General features: G+C 38.5%; 1 protein-coding gene across 1 annotated transcript in view; it reads left to right on the forward strand.

Moving 5' to 3' along the window:
• Window positions 1-2,126: 2,126 nt before the first annotated feature.
• Window positions 2,127-17,271, forward strand: part of TMEM47 (transmembrane protein 47) — a 34,587-nt gene continuing 19,442 nt past the window's right edge. The window contains exons 1-3 of the mRNA XM_007432392.3: window positions 2,127-2,272; window positions 2,435-2,553; window positions 7,440-8,240. Coding sequence (XP_007432454.2) covers window positions 7,718-8,240 — 523 coding nt within the window. The 5' untranslated portion in view covers window positions 2,127-2,272; window positions 2,435-2,553; window positions 7,440-7,717. The remainder of the gene's footprint in view (window positions 2,273-2,434; window positions 2,554-7,439; window positions 8,241-17,271) is intronic.

The raw sequence follows: 17,271 nt of genomic DNA on the forward strand, positions 1-17,271 counted from the left end.
ATATGCTTCTGGCATTCTGCAAAGCCATCAAGACCTAGCTGTTTCAGGAAGACTTTGGGGCTTGAAGATGGTTCCTTCCTGTAATGGAATGTTTGTTAGTTGAGAGTGATTTTCCCAGTCCTAAGCTTTTCTGTTTGGACTAATTGTTGTTACTGTTTTGTTGTGGTAGTGGTGGTTATTGTAGTGTTAATCTCATTATTGAATAAGATATGCAAGAACCTCAGAGTCATTCCTTGATTAAAGTGGCAGATAAACCTAGTAAACAAACCAACAAACATTTATTTTCATCCAGTTCTTACAACTGCTTGCTCAAGCCACTTCCACAGCATTCCCAATTCCCAATCCTTAGTTATTATGCTTTGGTTGACAATTGTCCATCCTTATTTTCCTTGGTAATGATACCTAATACGCTAACACACATGCACTAAAGTGTGTATAAAAAGGGACAAAAGAGAACTGCAAAGTTATTTACTTGGTTCACAAAATTCAAACACATAGATACAGAATGGGAGATACCTGTTTTGGTAATAATACTTGTGAAAAAGATCTTGATGTAGCCACTGATTGCAAACTGAATATGAGTTGAATGTAAAGTTGGGTGCTCAACAGAAATACAGTTTTTAAATCTGTATTCATTCTACTTTATTCTACTATGCACAGTTCTAGTCACCATGCTTTAAAAAAGATTTAGACAAATTGAAACAAGTTCAGAGAAGGGGAATGAAGATGATGAAGGGACTAGAAAATTAGTCATATGAAAAGACATTGAAGGACTGATTCTCTTTCAGAAGAGAAGATAACACTGTTGAAACCTGAAAGGATAACATGTAGAAGACTTGTTCCCTATTATTTCAGAGTGCAGGACATGGAATGATGAATTTAAGTTACAGGAAGGCAAAAAAGCAGTTTGCTTCATGGCCGGGTTCCAAGTTGTTAATGATGACTGTGCAATTTCACCTTTAATGTTCTAGGTCTGCTAATATGTCAAAAAGCTGGCATTATTGAATAGAATTCATTCTCAATACAAAATAGCTCTAGCATGTTATACCTGGGAAAATGAATTAGTAAGACATAGTTTACTGCAAGTCCTGGCCCAAAAATATAATTTCTTTCTTTAGTGAAATAATTACATTTAAATCAAGCTGGAAACTGTTGACTTCAAACACATTCCTTTGCATCTTGTTTTTTCTATTGTGCTGTATGTCTGTTCCAGCTTTCTTCCCAGTCCAAACAGATTCATTATTGGCCTCAAAATAATGTTTGTCAGAATGGAACAGGCTATGACATATTTCAGGGAGGGAGGGAGGGAGGGAGGAAGGAAGGAAGGAAGGAAGGAAGGAAGGAAGGAAGGAAGGAAGGAAGGAAGGAAGGAAGGAAGGAAGGACAGACAAATTACATGTCATTGTTCAAGTACTTCTTGGCAGATTCTTTCTGTATTAAATGCAAGTCTGTTTGATTAGTCAGCACTGGGCTTTTACTCATCCCAAATTTTACTCATCTCAATTCTTGAGGTGCCATGAAGGTCAACTCATAGTCTTAAAAGATTAATTGAATCCATTAGAAAATGTTGCCTGAGCTGTATGTTCAAAAGAAGCATCAGTTTGCTGCTGAAGTGTTTATTGCTTACATGACATGGAATCTAGCATGCCTCTCAGCCAAGTTGGAATCACTCCCAAACAAGCACTGCAGATTTAATCATACTCCTGAAAGTGTTCGGTTTGGGGTTTTGTCTGAAGAAATTGCTAAAGAAATGAATGCAGCCAAATTAAAAAAGAAAAGTGGGAGTGAGTGGGGAGAGAGAACTAGGATGGGGGAGAGTGGAAAATGGATTGATTTCAAAACTCTGAAAATTGATTAAGTCTACTAGGGATTCAAAGGCCTCTTGGGCATATTAAAAAAAAAGGAATGATGAAAAGGCAGGACAGGCATAATAAATGAGGATAGAATAAATGTCTAAAGTACAATGCATATGCAACAAACTATTTGGGCTTTACTATGGTGTAACTGTTTTTGTTTTGTTTTGCTTTTGTTGGTTTGTTTGTTTTAATTTTAGAGTGAAAGGCATTGCCTTCAGTGAAATTATTCTGTTTAAATTCTAGAGTGGATTAACATTGCCAGCAATAAAATGACAAGTAATGTGCAAGACCTGCAATGAAATATTGTGGAAAGCTCCTGTTCGTTGTCTCAGAAGTCATCACCTTCTCCTTCTCATCCTTCTTCAACCTATTCAATTTGATTTTTCTTTCAAGCCAACTGGTTTTATTCTACAATGGTCAGTCAACATTCTGTACCTACTGAACACGCAGCCTCATTAGGCTGTGCTTGTTTTTTCCTCTTAGAGTGTCCTTTCCCCTAAATATTTTGTTTTATACTTCTGCAAAACCTGAGATTTGTATCATTTACTTATTAACATTTATATTTTTCCTATTCTCAGAGAATTCCAGAGGGCACACAGCAACACTCAACAATATAAAATTCCAAACAAAATCCACCCTCAATGCCTGGCTATTGGACCCTTGGTGGCCCTGGGCTCTGGCTGCTGCTGAGCATCAGGTAGGTTTGTAATAAGGTTGTCTAATTCTGATCTTATCATGTAACAGGACATGTGACATCCCTGCTTTGCAACTTGCACTAATTGCCAGTATGCAGTTCAAGGTACTGGTTATCACCCATAAAGCCCTACATGGCATGGGGCTCAGTTATCTAAGGAACTACTTGTCTCCCATGCTTTATGCCCAGATGGTTAGAGCCAAGAAACTGGGCATGCTCTGGGTTCCCTTGGTCAAACAGGGTCATCCTTTGGGACCCAAGAATATGCCTTCTCTGTTTCAGCACCTGCCTTCGAGAATGAGTTACTTTTTCACGGTTATTATTTCTATTGCATTTCTTAATTCAGCACAGGACATAATCCTAAAAAGCATTCAAAAATTGTTTTCAGAATTGTGTATGATAAGCATGGTAAAAATGAATTCAGTAAACAGTGTGCTTTTTAAACAATAAAGCAGATAGATAGAACTCAACTGATGTATTGTGCCATATGGAAAAAGCATTGGCAATTCGGTATTTAGTGTTACATATTTTTAAAATCTTTCTTAGAATGTCTCTTACTGTCATAACAAGAAACAGCGTAGAATGCATTGAAAAGTAATGAATAAAGTCCTCAAGGAGTGCAGTGAGTTCAAATACACTATATATTTAATCATGACTGATCTGTGTCCCTGTCTGTTTCTGTTGTTTCTCATTTCTGCTACGTTTTCTGTTGAGTTACAAGTCTCTGTGTTGGGTCATTTGAAGGCTCATTATAAAGAGCTTTATAGATTTTGGAAGGCTTAGCAGTTGTGCCTGGAATCTTTAATATTATTGAAGGTATTATCTGAAATATTTATTCTTGTTTCCAAGTAGAAGTGGCTGAAATTCCTTCTCATCTCCAATATAATATAATTCACAATATATTTATGCCTCATCATTTTTTCTATCCCTGAAGCATTTCTTATTTTGTAGTAAAACTTCTTAATCTTCAGATTATTTTTTAGCCAAAGCCATGCATTACAACTGATGCAAGAATACCAATCATAATATCCATGTTTTTTTTTCCTTGAGGATGGTTTTTGAAAATATAGAGGAAGGCAGCATCACTGTGATGCTTGCACAGTGGATCAGTTATTATGGTGTTGGATAATATTTTACCATCTCCAACTTTCCCTTTTGGGGAAGGTTATTGAGGAGGTGGTCAGGTTGCAGCTTTAAAGGAGGAAGTGAATTGTTTGGATCCCTTCCAGCTAGATTTCAGGCCTGGGCACAGTACTGAGACAGTATTGATTGCACTTATTGATGAACCATGGCCAGAGTAGGATGAGTATTGTCCATTCATCCTGGCCTCCCTGATCTCTAAGTGGCTTCAGTCCATCAGTTATAGTATCCATCTGGACTATCTCTGGGGGTTGGGAATGGGAAGCATGGTATTGTGGTGGTTCTCCTCCTTCCTCCAGGGCTGGTTCCAGTGGATGTGGTAGAAGGAAGAGAACCTAGATCCTTGCTTTGTGGGATGTCTTAGGGCTCAATTCTCTCCCTGTTCTATTTAACATCTATGTGAAGCCTGTGGGTGAAGTCATCCACTGGCATGGGGTTAGGTATCATGAGTATGCTGATGATTCTCAGTTATATATCTCCATTCTAGGCTGGCCTAGTGATGTTGTTAAGATTCTTCCTCAAGTGTCTAGAACCTCTTGGGGTCTGGATGGGGAAGAACAGGCTTAGGCTTAACCCTAGCAAGACTGGATGGTTGTGGGTATTGGGACCACCTGGATCTGGAGAACTTCTATTTGGTTCTGGATGGGGGCCACACTGTTCAAGACAGAATTTGTGCACAATTTGGAGTCCTCCTAGACTAAGGGCTCCTGTTCAAAGAATAGGTGGCAACTATGGCTAAGAGACCTTTGCAGAAATCCATTTGGCACTTATTGCACCCATACCTGAATTGGGAAGCCCTTCTCATGGTCCCTCATGCCTTGTCGCTTTGCATTTGGACCATTATAACACACTGTACCTGTGACTACCCTTGAAGACTATTTGGAAGCTATAGCTAGTCCAGAATGCACTGGTGTAAGCAGTTATGGGCCATGCAACACTGTTACTATTCAAGCTAATCTGGTGGTTACGGGGCTTTTGGGTGCAATTCAAGATCCTAGTGGACCTATATAGTTCTTCAAGGCATGGCCTGGATATTTGCAGGACCACCCATCTCCAATTGCTGGTGCTCATCTGTTAAGATCTGGCAGGGTTGTTAAGATCTGACAGAGTTGATATGCTCTGGTCCCATCACTCAAGCAGTGTCATCTTGTGGGACCCAGGAGACCTACTTTTTCACTTGCCATACCTAATATTTGGGACAGTGTTCTTCCCAGATAGCCCTGATCCTGCTTTTTGAAAGGTCTTAAATTCTTGGTTCTTCCCCTGGGCAATGTGTCAGAAGGATACACAAGCTATTTAATTGCCTGAATGTATGAGGTGTCTTTGTGTGATTTAATTTTTTGTCATCTGCCCTGATTTGCATGGTAAGTTAGAGGTCCATGTAAATCAAAATAATTTTAAAAAATGCATTTCTACTATTCAGGATAAGTTAAAATGTGATAGGCCTCTTTCATGCTAGAAGGATAACTTTTTCTGCAGGCCAATCTGGAAACTATCCTTACATACATTTAGAGACATGTTCTTGAGGTTGCTGACATAATTGATGAGAGTTTCTTCTCATACCCAGTATGGAAAGTTAAATAATGCATTACATTCCAAAATCACTTCAAGAATCTTCCTTTTAAAATAGTAATTCTATACAAGTATATGTAAGAAAGCAGAGGCCATTTCTCCACTAGTGACTTACAGCATCTTCTAGAGCAGACCTGTACAACATGCACACAATCAAGCAGTCTTGTATGGCCCTCAAGCATCTTTTGAAAAATCACCAGTCTACTGCCACCAGATGTCACTGATGCCACCTAGGTTTTTGCAGCCACTTCTGCCCCAATGCCTCCAGGCCTCATGGACTCTGCCAACTCTATTGCTGCTACTGTACCACTAAACAGCTCAGTAGTGCGCCAGCTATTCCTTTGAGCCCCACTGTTGTCTTTAAGGTATTCATCCCCTCCACAAGTTGTGCAGGTCTGCTCTAGAGTCATCCAACCATTGTTGGGCCAAAGTAACAGTAGTGAGTACAGGCTTTATATCACTTCAACAATGGCTGGGTGTTGCTATGAAAATGTTTCATTAGTGGGAAAATGGCTTTGGTCTCTGCCTAGCATTGCCTACATCACAAGTGGGGAAATGACCACTTAATTTCAACAGAGATCACTACTAGTCAATAAACATACTAATCATCATTGAGCTGCAATCCTTCCTAATTTATGCGAATTTTAAGCCTTCCTAACCTATGTAAGGCAGTCAGGATCCTATGAACTTCACTGAAAAAAGTGGGCATCTTGCAAAGAAGATGAATGTTGGTTATTTAAGTAGAGAAGATGAAACAGTAATCTCTATTTGGATTTGAAATTGCCTAAAGCTGATTATGAAAATAACTAAATTGCTTGGTAAAATTATTGCAAAATAGACTTCAGAATGGACATTTGGGGAAATTAATGGAATTTACATCCCAGTTGGTACCCATGCTTTTTCATAAATAAGTCTAGTTGTAATCCTAAAAGCCTGTTTGGTAGAAACTTTATTTATTTATTTATTTATTTATTTATTTATTTATTTATTTATTTATTGCAAAAAAAAAAAAAGAGGAAAAAATACATAAAAGTGCTCTAACATAAAAGTGAAAAAATACAACAACAATGAAAAAAAGTTAATATATCATTGTGGTAGGAACTTAACAAAAATGAAAATGGTGGAAAGATAAAATAATGCATTAGTGCAAATAACCATTACACAGAAGCACACAGTGGAAAAGATGAAAGTTGTATAATGTCCAGGTTCAAGCAAAGAAGGTATTGAGCAAGGAGATGACAACTGTAAAATTTGGGAGAATATGAAATGGACAATGATGGCCAATAATGATGCCTTAAAATATTGAAAGAAAATTTTATATGCCAATTATGAGATGAGAATCAATCCTGGTAACAAGCATACACCAAAAATTCTGGATTCTTGATATAATGACTGTAATTCTATTTGTAGCAAATAGTAGAGAGCAATTATTTTAACAAGTATTACCCTTCTGTTTGGAAGAAATATATGAATTAATGGATATCCAACGGGGAACCTTCAGTGCAACTGCATAGTTGTTCCACAGATTAATCTTGATAGTATTTAGTATTGCATCAATTATCTTAATTGTACCATCTTAGACACAAATGTCATCTGACAGTAGGGCATAGACTGTGGAGACATGGATTTATGTTTCTGCACCATGGAAAAGTAAAAAATATTGGATCCAGGTTGTGATGATTCCTTGACTGCAGATAGATTTGATCTGTGATTGTGTGGATCCATGAGGGACCTTGCCTAAAATTCCTATTTTTGCATCATAGTTTGGCACCAAACTGTAAAATCTGTGGTGGTGATGGTTTATTACACATACCCAGATAAGTTCTATAATGCAATGATGGTTTTATTTGTATTTTGTTTAAAACTCAGGTGGATCTATATGGCTAGTGAAAATCTAGATTTTCACTTTTGTGTCATTATGGCCCAAATCAGTTGAACCTGTGACTAAATGATGGATTCATGTGGACACTATGTAACAGTGGGAAGTCAAGGGGATCCATGCCTTAAATCCATTTTCTGAATCATGGATAATCAAAGGCAGTCAGATTATGATATTAAGCACGCACTCCATACTGACAAATGCATGCTTCATTTTCATATCTATTCTATGTAAAATTAATTTCAAGAATCTGACATTTACTCAAGGAAGCACCAGATTAACTTCCTTCTCTCTCCAGACCAGAGTTGCTTTCACAGAAGCATGAGAAGAGTCCCCAGACTCAATTCCGGAAGGGTCGTCAAGTGCTTCTACATCCATCAGAATACATCTGCCAGAATAGCAGCAGGGACAAGTGAGCGACGCCTTCACCAGCGCCCCTAATCTCGCAGGTCTTAAGCGCAGACAGGAACGTACTGCTGTGGAAAGTTGGGGAGAGGCCAAACGACCTTGGGAGGAGCCCGAGGAGGGGGCGTTTTGGAAGAAAAGCGTGTCTTCGCCGCCCGAAGCAGATGCGGGATGGCCAGAAGCTTCTCACCTCTTTTTCCCCTGGAGGAAACCCTGAGCATGACGTCTACGGCTCGAGGCCGCCCCCGTGCCACTCGCCCGCCCCTTCCCCAGAGGGGGAGGGAAGATGGGAGGAGTGATGTGGTGGGTCGAGCCGGGCGGCGGGATCCGCGAAGTGGCGACCAGAGAGAGCGGCCGTCTTCTTCTCTGCCGCCACCGCCGCACCTGATCGGCTGGGGCTGGTGGACCAGAAGCTGCCTCCTTTCCCCTGGCTGCAGCGGGGCGCCCGGCTTCCCGAACCGCTTGCCCATGGCTTCATCCGGTAGTGGCGTGGAGGAGGTGCGCGTCTCGGTGTTGACCCCGCTCAAGCTAGTGGGGCTGGTATGCATCTTCCTGGCATTGTGTCTGGATCTGGGAGCCGTGCTGAGCCCGGCCTGGGTGACGGCCGATCATCAGTCTTATCTGTCCCTCTGGGAGTCCTGCAACAAACTCGGCAACCCGGAGACCTGGCGCTGCAAAACTACCTTGAACAGCGGTGAGAGAGGCCCCGTTAAGTCCAGACTGCCTTTTGGGTTTGTCCTTTCCTCCCCTCCCGCAGAGCCAACGCCTCCACCCCGGCCCTCCTTTCGGACCCCACCCAATGCAGCAGCGCTTCTCCTCCGACGCCTGGCCGCGGTTACTTTCCTTGCTGCCGCTCCTTAGCCCCCGCCGCCCCACCCCGGCATCTTCTTCGTTTTCTTCTTCCCCTCCCGCTTTTGGTTTTGCCTCTAATCCTTTTCTCTGGGCTGGTCTTCCCGCAGGAATGACTCTCCCCCCCCCCCCCCCGCCGCTCTTCTTGCCATCTCTTTCTTCCCAAGGAGCTGTTCCTCCCACCTTTCAGCGCACGCCCAAGCCTTTCCCTGCTCACTCGGGCTTCCATAGCTGCGCTGGCGGTTGTGCCCCTCTGTGCAAGCCTCCTGCTTGTCCTGCCATTCGGATCCAGCGCTCGGTTCCGAGCCTTGCAAATTACAGGCGCAGCACCACCTGTCTGGCAAGATCCTCCTTCCCTGGGTACCCACTTTGAATTAGGGCTGACTGACCCCAGCACACCTGTCTTGACATTCTGGCTGGAATCTTGTGATTCCAGTAAAATCTTCTCTCATCCCAGATTCTGCACAGTATCCTTCCTTTATTCCGGAACACAACTACTTTATTTTTTTTAAGTATTATTAACCAATCTTATCTGTACTTCCTACGCAGCTTCCCAAACTCAGTTTTGCATTCTAATCTTCTAGCACTTCCTTCCTCTTCACTCTGGACTTAGGCTTTCTGTCTGCTTTCTATTTTTTCAGCTGTTCTTCCATCTTTGTAGCCTCAAATAAGAAGGGAAAAAAATTCTTTAAATGATGCTTCTTTGAAAACATCTGCTTTAATATGCCATATATCTAATAACATAGTATATTCTCTTTGTCTCAGAAACTAAAGTGTTACAGAGATTTGGAGGAAAGGAATAGATTTTGCAAATCTTTTATATCAGGTGATCACTTGAGAGGCTTCATTTGCATATTTAATTATCAAATGACTCTGAATCCTGTCTGTTCAAGTGTGCAGGTGTTTCAAAGAATATTTGGCTCTGGTTTCAATTCAGGTCAGTATTTGTACCCGACACCTGTTTAACAATCCCTAAACCAACTGATGGAAAAGTTTTGGCATTCAGCTTCCTAAAACTGTAGCCAACATAAGAAGTCACATTTGATGTTTCTTTATACCCAATGTATCGCAGTATGTCCTCTCCTGTGCCTCATTCCCCAGGACTGTCACTCTCCACCTTCCCTCCTTGTGACTGATGGGTGTTTCTCCTATAGTATTTTCTCCCAGGGCATCAAGGGGGAGGGAGGGAGTGTGGGACATCTTCCCCAATGTAAAATCTGTCCCTTGAAATGGGAAGGTTGATTTCGAATTCAGTCTCCCTCTCCCCTTCAGCCAAGTATGTAGCTCACTCAGTCCTTAAAACTAGTTTGGGTTGTTTTTATTTTCCATTCTGTACAACAATTTTTTATAATCTTTTTTGGAAACACTTAGGAGTTAAATTGTAACCCATATTTAGTAAGTCTAAGTCATGAATTATCCTTAGGGTTCATTTTATTGCAAACCACATCATTATGCAATAAAATAGGGGCTTTCTATTCGTCCAAATGTGTATATATTATGTTTTGTTCTGGCACAGATGGAAATGCTTTGCATTGTTCTAGAAAACTTCGCTTGGAAGCTTCAGTGGAAGCCCTTTTCTTTTGTTTGTCATTGCCTCAAACATTTGGCTTGGGGTGTCTTTCATTTGGGTCCTTAAGAATCATCTCTCTCTCTCTCTCTCTCTCTCTCTCTCTCTCTCTCTCTCATCCATCTATGTATCTTTTTGAAAGAATTGCTACCTTGTATGATTATATACCAACTCTGTATGACAGATTTTTCTTTCTTTCTTTCTTTCTTTCTTTCTTTCTTTCTTTCTTTCTTTCTTTCTTTCTTTCTTTCTTTCTTTCTTTCTTTCTTTCTTCTCTTCCTTTTCTCCCTAGCCCACCCCAGCACTGTGAAATTTATGTAGGAATGTTAGCCCTGACATCTCCTTAGCAACAGGGTTTCCTTGCCCCATTTCTTTCTCTCCTAAATAATATCCCCTTGATTGCACAGAACCTTTCAGAAGAATTGGGTGCAAATGTGGGGCTGGCTGAGTTTCAAATCTAGCATTCCTTTTTCTTCCCCCATATTCTTTCCTTATCTTTAAATGTACATGAAAATTAGTAAAAACAAAATAGTAATTAATAGATTGTTAAACATTTCATAACTGCTTCTGATAATCGTCCACCTTTTTAGTTGATAAACTGAAGGTGATTTCTATGGGTGGTATATACAATTATGAGCTTATTTCTGCATTTTCAAATGATTGATAATTGAGAAGAGAAAGTCTTTGTTGCTCTGTCATTCTTTCTTGCCTTTCTTGAAGAAATTTCCAGACTCTTAAATTCTGCTTAAGTTATACTGTAGAATGAGTTTACTTATTTTTGCTTTTGTTTTTTTTAACGTATCCTGGGTTTTTCAAGTTACTAGGAATGAATGTTCAAGCTAATGGAACAAAACTGTTCTTTTCATTGTATTTTGGCTGAAAGTCAGGCTTTGAAACCTCTCCTGCAATCTGCGAATCTGCTCTGTTAACACATCCACATGCATATACACATATGCTCACCCTTTGGTGATAGTAAATCCTGTCTGTGTACTGGCAAAGGCTCTTATTTTGCTTGGTGAGTAATGGATCGATTAGGTTTCCTCTACATTGATGCTTACTCTTCATTATTACCTCTTCTATTTTCTCATTCCCCTTCTCCCCAACTCTCCCCCCAAAAGAATAGCTCTATTTTGTATACTGACCTCTTTCCAGGAAGATGTTGTAAGTTGTATAATGATTGGATATGCTGGAAAGAAACAGAGCTTTTCTGTGTAAAGCTTTTTAACAAGGCACCAGAGCAAACAACATTGTGAGTGGAGAAACAGAAGGAGCCACAAGCACAGGGCACTGCCTTTAAATATTTGCTTTGTTGTCTCTTGAAGAACAGCAGCACAAGGGACATTATCAAGGGTAGGCACACACTGGAGCCTGCTAAAGCATATCAAAGCTTTAATTGAAAAAAAAATTCTCTTAATTAAACTTCAAGCCCTGATTGCTCATAGAAAGGGCACATCCATTGTTTTTGCAGCAGTGAATGCCCTCTGAGTCTTTAGATCTTTGTTCCAGAAATCATCTTTGTCCAGTTCTGCAGTTGCCTTTCATATACTCCTTGTTCTCCAAGTAACAAACTCTGGTTTTGCAAGGTTTTTTTTAAAAAATATAGTGCAGGCTGGACATTAACATGTTTCTATTAATATAGCTTATTTTGATGGAAAGGAAAGGAGGGAAAAAGTGGTTGTATATATACTTTAGATGACTTAGGAGAAGCCCAGCTATATTTAATGTTCCTGAGAGTAAGATTAACTTAGAGCTGGCGCTGATGTGTAGAAATCATCTGGTAGGTTATTAAAAATACAATCCCCTTTCAATACACCTTTTAAAACAAGGAAAATACATCAAAAGGCTTCAGTGAAGATCACTTATCTTTTAATTCAGAATAGCCCCCCTGATTTCTATGAAGTAAAACTGTGAAAGAAGACTACTACTTAGGAGTTGTTTCCAGATTTGATGCAACTGAGAGCATTAAAATTAGCCACATGGTCCATTTCCATATTAGAACTGAATACCTGTGGAAGTATGTTTTCTTTCTTATGGCATTTAAAATGTACATAATGTAGTCTGTATAGCATAATTGTACAACACTGTTAAATCTTACAGTGCAGAATCTTACACTCTTGAATTGTGCTTAATGTATTATACTACACTTCAGCCATCCAAATTTTGATGCATCAAAATTAGCTATAATTGCTAAATGTGATCTTTCTGATAAATGATTATTTTGGTGTAAACACATGTACTTGTCTCTTATTATAAAAAGTCTATGGTATGCTAAACTGACAGCATAAAATATGCAAAAATAAACATTAGTAAATAGTGTTTGCTTTTTTATAATACATTATTATTTGGGTTTTTTTCCTGGTGTTATTATATAATGTTTACGCAGCATTTAGATATCTAAAAAAGCACATTTCTTCTTATTTTTTGGAACCTGTGGTGTGCATACATGTATTAATGAATTCTTTAAATATGGTATTTAAAAAAATCTTAATTATTTTAAAATAATAATTGTAACCAATGATTTCTACACAATATGTGGAATATGTAAGATTTCAGATTCAACCTTCATGAGTTATTACTTGAAAGACAATATGGATTGTACCTGTTGTGTGCAGGCTTCTGTTTGTGTGTGTATTTATGAAGAAGTGATTTAGTCATAGATATATTTTAAAATATCTCACCTATTTTAAAGTAGGTGTTTATGAATCAATCTGATTTATACCATTTGTAGTTGGCATGAATGCTTGTTTTGCATTGTAGCAAAATTGACAACTCAAAAGCAGCTCCCTCCTGGCTGCATGTAGATCATGGCTTTAAGTGAACTGATGGCGATGGGTATTTGCAGATAGCTCAGCAAGACTGGTAGTCCCTATACATTGTTCTTTGCTGGCTTACTGGAAAAGCCTTAAAGAATGCAAATTGAATTTTGTTAAGGCTGAAATACAATAGGTAAGTAGGATGGGAAAAACACAGTTAATATAAAAAAAGTTTTACCAAGGCAGCTGCCATATGTATTTTTCATTTGTATAGATGAATACGATATTTCTTTTTAAAGAAGGCTTTATGCATACATAAGCCCAAATCAATCAGTCCACCTGACTGTATGAAGTACAATGTATGAAGATTTCTTAATTGAAGGCTATGGACTGCAATCTATTATGCTGGTCCAGTGAGGGTTGGTAGATAGATGTTTCTCAGCTTCCCAGTTCAAGGCTAAAGGAAAGTGACTAGTCCCAGACTGCCCAGCCGCCTTCTATACTTAAGGTAGGACTAACTTCTGGATCTCCCCACTTCTAGTCCAGCACCTGAACCGCCACATCATTGGCTCTCGTTAATGATATAGATTTTCTCATTTTTCTTTACAGAAGGATAATTGCTCTTTTAGTAAAGACATTTTAATTTATGTACATTTATACATGTGAGTATCTGCATGTATGCATAGAAAAATAGTCTTAGGGTTGAAAAGAATCCCATTTCTATACCATGTACAAAAAGTAATAATATATAGCATTTGTAAGTTTGCTTACACTCTTCAGTCCACAAAGGGGAAGCTACACATGGCTTTTTTGAAGGTTTTTTTTTTTTTAAATCTCTCTCTGCCAGTTAGATGTAAAGACTATATATAGCATCTGGGGATACATGAGGGATCCTGACCTGCAATTGTGCCATTAACTAGAGGGAATTAAGTGATAAGCTTAAAAAATTATTCAGAAGAAAAAAATGAGAATAAAAAAATAGTACCCATGGTTGTTATTATTTCTAGTCAAGAAAGGTAAGATTAGGAAACTCTGGAGTCAATAATTACTTGGCATTCACTGGTAAATTAAGGAACATAGATACTGATCAGCAGTCTTTTGCAGCCCTGAGTATCATTGTGCAATGCTGTACAATGCCTAAGCAAATCATCCCTATCCTCATCAGGATCATGATCATGATTATCATCACTACCAAAAGCTCATGAGATTTCAGCAAGATCTCAAGATTTTGCCAAGACTGCCAGAGTCTTCCTGTATGACATTACAGAAGGCTCATAAGATTTTGCAATCTTACAAAACTTTGGTAATATTTTTTACTTTGGGGAGCATCTGATAGGTGCTATGGCATTCATGAACATCATGCTGCCAACTGCTAAAAAACTGTATATGTTATTTCTTGATCCAATCAAGTAAATATGCTATATGCACACAGGAGAAAGGGCTTAGGAGCTTATTTCATAGCTTGATAGCTTTCTCTGCCCACTCTTGCACTGAAGATCTTTAAAGGGCTTTAGGCAATCTTCTCCAGTATGATTTTGAGAGAACATAAGAACATAAGCAGTGCTTTGCTGGATTGGACCCCTGATCCATCTAGTCCAGCAATCTGTTCTCACAATGACTGCCCACCTATACAAAGAAGTCCATTAGTCTCCTAGCAAATGGTCTTCAGAGATAGTCACACGGCCATCGAGGCTAATAGCCTTTGACCCCCATGACTTTCATGAATTGGTCCAACCCTTTCTTGAAGCCAGCAAAGCTAGTAGCCAGCACACATCTTGTGATAGCAAATTCCAAAGTTGAATTATGTGTTTTGTAAACATGTATTTTTTATTTATTTTATTTATTGTTATACTTGTTTGTCCTCATTCTTCCAAGTATAAATTTCATTGGGTGACCACTGGTTCTAGTATTTTGGAAAAGGAAAATAGTTTCTCCTTGTCCACTTCATCCATACCATGCATAATTTTGTACACCTCAAATACGTATCCTCTCATTCTACTTCTTTCCATACTAAAAAGGTCCACAATTGACACCTTCATTGAAACGTTTACTATTAATCTAAGATCTCTTCATGGTTTTTTTCTAACAATATAGTAAGGAAGAACTAATTACCAATTGCACCAATAGTCACTTTCTCCAAATTAAGGAGTATCTTTCCAGATTCAGTCCCCTAGAATGAACAGCATAGGGCCATCACTGCTCAGGCCCTCAGGTTTCGAAGACTATCCTTAATTTTGCCCATTATAATGGAAGTACTATATGAAACACATATTGGTTACACAAACCCCACTGCAACAGTTCAGTTTACAATTTTAAGGCCTTGCTCCAAGTATTCCAATAGGTCTCCAACCATCTGACAAGATTGGAATCTTGATTAATTTCCTTGGAGTACAGTATGCGATTCTGCCAGCTAAAGTGCTGCATTAAATTATAATTATCTGATAATACTCTGATAATGGCTTCCCTGATCTTGCAGGACAACTGTATGTCCATAAGAAAAAAGAGATTTTGACATATATAAAATATTATGACTTTTCATCTCACTGTCCAATCTTGCTTGGTTTATAAAGAGATTGGTTAGATTTAAAATAATATGTCCTTAGTACAGATATTCAGCAAGACTTATACAAAATTCTTTTGTGGTATACTATGGGTCTGTTTGAGAAGCTGATTGCTCATAAGAATACTTAAGAAACATCCTTTGCTCATTCCACAAGTGAATATTTATCCTTGCTTGATTTAATGTTTTGCCTTCCTCAGTTTCAGAAGGAAGGTTTCCAGTGACTGGTCCAAAAATGACTTTGCTCAAACTCTGTAGAGGAAATAGAAACAGTTTTACATGTTCTCTTGAAATGTTCTTTTAAATTATGTGGCCTATTGCAGTAGCAAGATGAGGCAGAATGATGAACACAGCACATTCGAAAAGGGTGGAGCTTGCAGGGACATGCTCCAATGCTACTTTTGTCATTTTGACAAAGGGAACAAGTTCCTATGGATGGCTATCATACTGAATTAATAATTAAGCTTCTGATGTACAGTCATGATAGACTGGATAAAGAGATCAGCTGCTTCCTTTTAGCTGACAATATGGCAAATATTTCGAAAAGGATTGCCAAATGTCTTGCAGTTTCTACTGCTACAACATGATTGTCTAGCAATCTTGATAATCTATTTTCTTTGAGCCGAGTTTTTTTCTTTTATTCCTCTATTACTGTTTTAATGCTTTTAATTTTATACTTTGTCCTCTGACTGTAAATTCATTTAAAACATCACTTCAGTTTTAATAACTCTTATTTCCCTGTTTTTCTCTTTTTTTTCCCCCTCGGTCTTTGGGATTAAACTGTAATATGCTTGATATTTTAGTTTTTGACCATAAACAAGCTTTAACTAATTAACTATGAGAGGTTGTTCAACATAGGAAACAAGTTTTTGGTTTGTCCTTCCAATGAAATTAAACCCTAGGGGAAGGCAAAACAGAGTGCCCAAAACTATGTGCTTCAGTTTCCCTATGAAAGGACAGAATCATCATCATCATCAACAACAGCAACTGGATCCAAAGAAATAAAAACTGTGCTTGACATGAAAGACAGCATCTAGCAATCTATGTGTACAACATACTAAGAAAGGGCCAGCATATTTTTCTTTAGACATCAAGGAAATCCCAATAAAACCATGCAGAGAAATGGACTATCTGCACTGCAGTTCAGAGACAAACTTTACATTTGGAGAAACTCAGCAGTAGGGTAATTAAAAGTATAGATTCTCTGAAACTGAGCTAGACTCTGATTAGTCAACTTTATGGACACATTGGCAATAAAATGGAATTTGTTTTTTTGTGGGGTTTGCTTGGGGAGGGGACATTTCCTAATTAGCAGCTACTCTTCTTTAGATGTTGCTAAAGAAATGACACATCTCTTGCACATGCTATACATCTGTCTGTGTGATTGGTGCTTGGACTGTATTTGAGTCAGAAATGATTAAACTACTTTAAAGCACATTTTTAACGAATGGAAGGATCTTCAGTGAAATGTATCCCACAATAATTTATTTTGTTGGAACCACTGCTGTGTAGCAGTTAAAATTTTAATGCCTCCTACACCTTTAAATACTTTTTAATTGGACTTCCAAAGTTTAAAAGATGCTTTTACTGCTAGTGATAATATAAGTAGGCTAAATATTTTATGAGGTTTATATTTAGAACTAAGTGGATAGCAACCTTGGCTCACATTTGTTTATCTTTTGCAGAAAGACGATACAGTATGGCTTCTATTCTTATTAAGTCGTAGAAGGGGTTTGCAGCATCATTTATTTAATGTAATACTGTTTTCTTCAGTAATACAAGGAATAGGAATTATTGGATTGTAACAGGTGACATTCTGCAGTAATCCCAGTGACTTTTCCTAAATGACTCTAATGGAGAAAAAAAATAATGCATATAACAAGAATTGAAGCCAGTATAATGGGCATTTTTCAGTTGTATTGATTATGGTATTGTAAAACTGTATTTCACTGAAAACAATGGAATTAATTTTTGGCTGAATTGGTAGAATCCTGAG

The sequence above is a fragment of the Python bivittatus genome, unplaced genomic scaffold, assembly GCF_059951505.1.
Source record: "Python bivittatus isolate LINGU-HERP-01145 unplaced genomic scaffold, Pbiv_v1 ctg000350_np1212, whole genome shotgun sequence".
In the NCBI taxonomy this organism is placed as follows: domain Eukaryota; kingdom Metazoa; phylum Chordata; class Lepidosauria; order Squamata; family Pythonidae; genus Python; species Python bivittatus.